A 6,308-nucleotide genomic window follows, 5' to 3' on the forward strand; every position below is an offset into this window, starting at 1 on the left:
TTAAATGTGACACATAATAAGGAAGCACCGCCGACTGGTTACCCGCCGGTTGCTTTGAGAGCTGCGCAAGCGGATGGATGATCCAGTTCGGAGATCTTTGAGAGCTGTGCCAAGGGTGATCCAACGGTTAATTAGTGCGAAGGGAGGAGAATCCTTCTTTCGCGCGAAAGATACGACCCTCCCACCTCATTCGAGCGTGGGTAGGTTTGCTTGCAAAATAAATTTCTATAAAATAAGAAAAGCATTTCTGGATAAGCTTGGGAGAATTGGACTTCTTCCGCGGAACAGTTTTACGGCCGTTCTGATGGAAGAATTAGTTTAGGATATCGGACTTATTCCATGGAATAATTTTTTGGGCATTCGGATGCATGAATAAGTTTAGGATGGTGGACTTATTCCATGGGACGGTTTTTCTTTTTCGGGTGTTTGGATGAATAGACAAGTTGAAGGGATAACCTGTCATGGTCCAGTTTGATTCAGGGGATAACTTGAGGGGATAAGCGGCTTCAATTAACCGTTCAGAGTTCAAATGGGAGGATCCTTTTTATCTTTGACGAGCATAAGCTGTGTTCCAATTTTACTCTTCCATTTTGCCTTCTGCATTGGTAATATGATGTTTCACTCCCTTCCACTTGTACTTTTAAAAATTCTCAGAGCCTTCTATCATCCAAAAAAAAAACATCCCAGAGCTTTCTTTTCTCTGGTTGCACATCTACTTATCATGTTAATATTGGTCTTGTTGGGATATACTGATCGATCTTTTTCATGCTGACTCATTCTCGAACCTGTCCGACCGGTGTTCGACTCTACCGACTGCACCAACCGACGATTGTCGACACTATTCGACCGAAGATATATCAATCGGATGGACCCATTCTGTTCCCGACTAGCCAAATGGTGGAGCCTGACTCTACCGACTCACTATCAGGTGGGCGTGGTGGCCGATGTCCGATTCCCGCAATGTATCGGACCAGCCGACGGTGTCCCTGGGTCTTCGCCTGACGTCCTGCAACCAAATGCCGACGTATAGTCGGTCGGCTCCTCCAAATGCCGTACGACTGCTGAGGGCCGCCGTCTTGACAAGAGTGTGCGGCATAGCCGTCATGGGGCATTGTCCTGCCAAGAACATAGATTAATCCCAGCGATTTGACAGTCCCAGCGACTTGACAGTCCGCGACGACTCTGACAGCCTCTGACGATTTGACAACTCCTTCAATTGTCTGCGCCATTAATGACGGCACCACGCCACACTCTACTATAAAACGGAGAAGGCAACAGTGCTACGGAGAGGTTCTATCGAAGCCCCTGGACTCTCTCTCTCTAGTTCCCTCTCTCTCTCTCGCTGAGTTTTCCTGATTCTTTTCTACTGTTGTCTACTCTCCTCTCTGATTTGACCATCGGAGGGTTTCCGTCGGAGGTATCTTCGATCAGTGTGGACTTCTCTTGCAGGTGTTCGTTCCCGACGACCAGGCGACGAGGAAATTGGCCGCAATAGGTCTCTTATAAAGGAGAATAGTGAGGATATACTTCTATCTTAGAGAAAATCATAGTACTGTGGAAGACTAAGATCGTCGATTTCTTTTTAACAAAAGGAGCAGATCGTTGAAGAAGAATTTGAAGAAAAAACTCTCCATTCTGAAGACGGGGTCATTCATGGGCATGGAGGATGTCAAAATGTCAGAGGTTTTTTCCCCCCTGCAGTTCCTCTTTCTTATGTTCTTGTCCTATAGGATCCCTTCTCCAATTCAGCATAATCCATCATAATTATGCAAATCTTTTCCACATTTTTATGCTCTTTGTGTCGCCCATCTTTTTGCAGCTATCACGGCCACTGTAATTTGTAGGCTTTATTTCCAACATCTGCTAGCTCAAGTAGTTGGTCCCATTTCTTCAAGTGATAATCTCAAGTTCAAACGTGAGTAGCTGCAAATGAGCACCGTAAAAAACAAAAATAAAAAATAAAAAATGTTATTACCTCACATATATGGTTGGCTATGCAGTAAATTCACTAGTCTAGACCTATCTGGCTATGCAGTAAATTCACCAGTCTTGACCTATATAAAGTCCAAACTAAGGTCATGGAGTGAGGCTAAACTATGCTTATGAAGTTCCATGTATGATTTGGATTGCAGAAACTAGGATTAACTATTAGTGTACATAAATATATAAGGGATCTTGCAACTTTTGGTTGTTAACATGATGACATTAACTTACAAATATGCATGTGCTCTTTGCTAAATGCCATACAATATCATGAATCACGCATCATAAATTTTATATAAAATTCATGATTAAAGAAGAAACAATTATTACTATTATTAGAGATGCAAATGTGTCGAGCCACCTACTATTCAAATTTGAGTCGTTTGAATAATTTTTTGAATCGAACTCGAGTAGCAAGATACTCGACTTTAAAGCTCGCGAGCCTATTTGAATATATATATATATATTATATATATATATATATATATATATATATATATATATATATATATATATATATATATATTATTAATAGATTAAGACTCGATTTCGAGATTAAGTATGACTCGATTGATATTCCAGTTGAGTCTAGTCGATTTCGAATTTTGTCTATTTTTCATCAAGCTGAACTCGATCTTAAGATATTAAGACTCAGTCGATCTCGAGCTGAATTTCAAACTTGCATATTTTGAGTCGATTCGAGCTCGAGCTTTCGGCTAATCGACTCAGTTCAGTGCGATTGTATCTCTAAACACTATATTAAGAAATATAAATCAATTTTTTTTAATATAAAATATTTTTAATATTAAAATAAATATAATAAATCATAAAAAATACATAGTTATATTCACAATAAATGCAAGTAGAATATTTGTGGTCAAATCTGAAGGAGCCCTATTGTGGATGACCGATATCCTGTCATGGTTAACAAGCAACCTACTTTAGTATCAGCATTTCTTAGGAAAAGCAGCATACAACTTTGTATTAGAATCATGACAAAAGACCATAAGTTCACTTGTACAATTAATTGAGGCTTTATGGCCAGCTGGCTTTCCCATGGGCATCGAGCAACCATGTCAATCCATCCTTGCAAAGCAACTATAGAATTTAAAACATACACATCTCTGTGAACTCCTGATGCACATATATTGTAATTTTGAGATGAAATTTAACATTGAAGATAAATGCAATTACATACAAAATATTTTTATATATAAGCCATTGTGAAGTGTAAAAATTCACCAAATTTTTGCACCGGTAAGCACATGATTACAGCAACAAGGGGTTATAAGAGAGAAATTATTAGATGGATCAGGTCTAATGGACTAGATGAGTGCTCACCTTCGTTTTGATCTTGAATGATTTTATATATATATATAAGAGAATATCATGCGAGTGGCTATTTGAGGTCTATTTTAGATATAATCTATCTAATAATTTCCTGCCATGATATGATACTCTAGCGCCATGCAAGGATGAAAGAAATAATATTCGAAAGACCCAATTGATGACCCCTCCTTCACTACCAACCACTCCCAGTCCCGCATTAGAGTAGTCCATCACGTAGGCCCCACCGTCCGGAAAGACAAGTTCTGAAACGGAGTCATCGATGGTCTTCTACGCTATTATGTTGTTTAAGACCACCCTCTCGGCGACAGGGTATTCTCCTCCCTTGTCTTCTTCGAGAAAATATCATCAAAGCCCTAATTGGAAATCCCTCTTTGGTCCCCTGAGGTAATCCTTCTTCGCCAAATATCCGATTCTCTCTTACCACTGATCACGAATTTATTATTATAATGGTCATCTTCATTTGATTTGGTTCTTATCGGATGATTCCAGTTTTTTTTTTTAAAAAATGAATGCTTGCTTCTGATTTGATTAGATTTGGATTCTTCGTCGAAATTTGTTCTAGTTTCTGTAATCGTTTCAGATCGAACTACGTGTAATTAGGGATCCAATTTCCTAAAGTCTAGGATTCAAAGGTCGCATTTTTATCGCTTTTTGGGCATTTTTTTATTCCACATTTGATTTTCCGTTCAGCTTCTCATCTGCGGGAAATAGATTTCTTCTTGTGAGTTAATATGGGGTTTTAGTGATTTTTTTTGAGCGTATGGAACTGATTGCTTTCGAAATTGATGTTTGGAAGCTTTTCTAGGATTTCTGCTTCAATGCGTAAGCTTTACACCTCTAGATTGGTTGGATGTAACAGAGGGTTGATGTTATCCATATGGGTTGTTCTTGAGCTGTTCTTTCTGAAATAAAAAATAATGCATCTTGGGATGATTTTACGTAACATAACCTTAAAATTGTAGTTAGGGCAAAAGGGAGAAAGGAAAATGTATAGAGGGGGTCTCGATATATTTAAGATGGCCCAATCTTTGGAGCCGTTCTCGGTTAACCTCAATTCAGCATCCAAAACTACTTTGGCTCCTAAAGCAGCCAACCCTCAGGTCCAGTCACTGCAGCTGCAAAATCCTCGCATAACCCATACTCAGCATCAACAGCATGTCCTGTCGAAACCTACGTGACCTGAAGCAGCAGTTCCAGCTCCACAGGCCACTCAGGTTGGTGGGGTGCAATCTATCTTGCAGCCTCCAGATTGGGCTATAGAACCCCGTCCTGGGGTTTACTATCTCAAGATGTTGAAGAATACAGAGGTCAATGATAAGATCAATCTAGATAAGTAGCGGCATATGTTTGGAAGGCAGTTTGCAACATGTGATTTGGTGCTAGATCACCAGTCTGTATCATGCCAACATGCAGCAATAGTTCCCCACAAGCATGGAAGGTGAGATTGGAATTGATTCTTAATTTTCTCTGGTGCCAGTTTGCCTATGTACAGCTTATGACTTATAAATTGAAGCCATTTTTCTTACAACCATGCAGATTCTTTCATGATTCTTTTTCAAATTATGATTTTTGTGAAACGATTTACTAGGATTGCTTAGAAGTTGAAATGAATTCATTATGTTGATTGTATTTCTTTTTGGAGCTGGAGTGTATCTATTCATATATTTAATGTTTCTACAGCATCTATGTGATCAGTTTGGGTTCAGTTCATGGTACATTTGTTGCCAATGAGAGACTGATTAATGACAATCCAGTTGAGCTTGAAGTTGGACGGTCGATGCTGTTTGCTGCATCAACCAGAAGGTACATCTTAAGAAAGAATACAGCTGCTCTTTTTCCAAACCCAGCACTTCCTGCGGAAATTAATCTACCTTCCCCTCCAGACCCTTCTGATGAAGATGCTGTGGTAGCATATAATACAGTACTCACCCGTTATGGTTGTATTAGTCAGTTGGACCTCTCATCCAAGTCTCAAAAATCATCAGGCAGTATGTCAAGTAGAACTGATGACCACCATTTGTCAGGAAGGTCTACCAAAAGAATTAGGAAAGCAAGAGTGGCATTTAAAGATCAGGTCGGGGTGGGGGGGGATGTTGAGATTGAACCTAGCCCTATTGGTGTAAAAGAAGGCAGTCTTGTTGGGAAATATGAATCTCTTTTACAGATTACAGTTATACCAAAAGGAAAGGAGCAGGTCTGTCCAAGGGAAGACAGAACTTCTCCCAAGGGTGTTACTGATAAGCTACAATAGGTCTTGAACAAATCAAAAGCACTACAGAAAGTGGGATCTATGATGATCTATATGGGTATTCCTTTTCTGGAAAGGTGGGCTCATCCTGGGCATACAAGCCAGATAGGCAGGCGGGTAGCACAAAAAGCATTGAAGAAAAGCCTCTTAGTTCTGCCAGTGAGAAAAACAACGTTAGTTCAGCAGATGACAGCAATGATCTCTTTGGTAATCACTGATGATATACCATATTTCATTCATTAATTTGTTCATTAAATGAGTCTGTGATGAGTTATGCTTCATGTGGACATTTCGAAGCCCATGGTGGCTATGAGTGCTGTATAACTGAGAAATTTTGTTGCAGTTTCTCATGTTGTTCTGCATGGGTCAACGTACACCCAAAAGGAATGCCTGAATTGCCTAAAATTATTCTACAATGATCTGTTTGGGTCATTCTAGTGATGAAACATCTACTTCTTTAAGTTCAAAGGTGGATTACACCGCCTCTTGTGTATTGGTTATGCTTTGTGCCCCTGATATCTAGCACTACTACCTGATAAGTAGTTTCAGATTTTCATATGCTTCTGACCATTATTAGCCCTCAGGTTTGGCATTTTAGAATAGCATTTGTATGGAGCAGTTAGCATGACATTTTTGATGTTTTCTGTTTTGGTTGAGCTGGAGTGGTTCAGAACAAGATATGTTTGATTTTTTGTTTTATGCTGAGCTACAGCCCATATTGTACATA

The 6,308-nt window shown here is 39.5% G+C and overlaps 1 protein-coding gene across 1 annotated transcript; it reads left to right on the top strand.

Annotated features, from left to right (window-relative positions):
* The first annotated feature begins 3,560 nt into the window (after window positions 1–3,560).
* Window positions 3,561–6,027, top strand: LOC105050634 (protein phosphatase 1 regulatory inhibitor subunit PPP1R8 homolog). Its single transcript, XM_073242409.1, is given in 4 exon segments — window positions 3,561–3,717; window positions 4,296–4,771; window positions 5,014–5,594; window positions 5,597–6,027. Coding segments are annotated over 3 exon segments (1,236 nt in total). The 5' UTR covers window positions 3,561–3,717; window positions 4,296–4,319; the 3' UTR covers window positions 5,800–6,027.
* Window positions 6,028–6,308: the final 281 nt, after the last annotated feature.

Source organism: Elaeis guineensis, chromosome 8 (assembly GCF_000442705.2).
Source record: "Elaeis guineensis isolate ETL-2024a chromosome 8, EG11, whole genome shotgun sequence".
NCBI classification, from domain to species: domain Eukaryota; kingdom Viridiplantae; phylum Streptophyta; class Magnoliopsida; order Arecales; family Arecaceae; genus Elaeis; species Elaeis guineensis.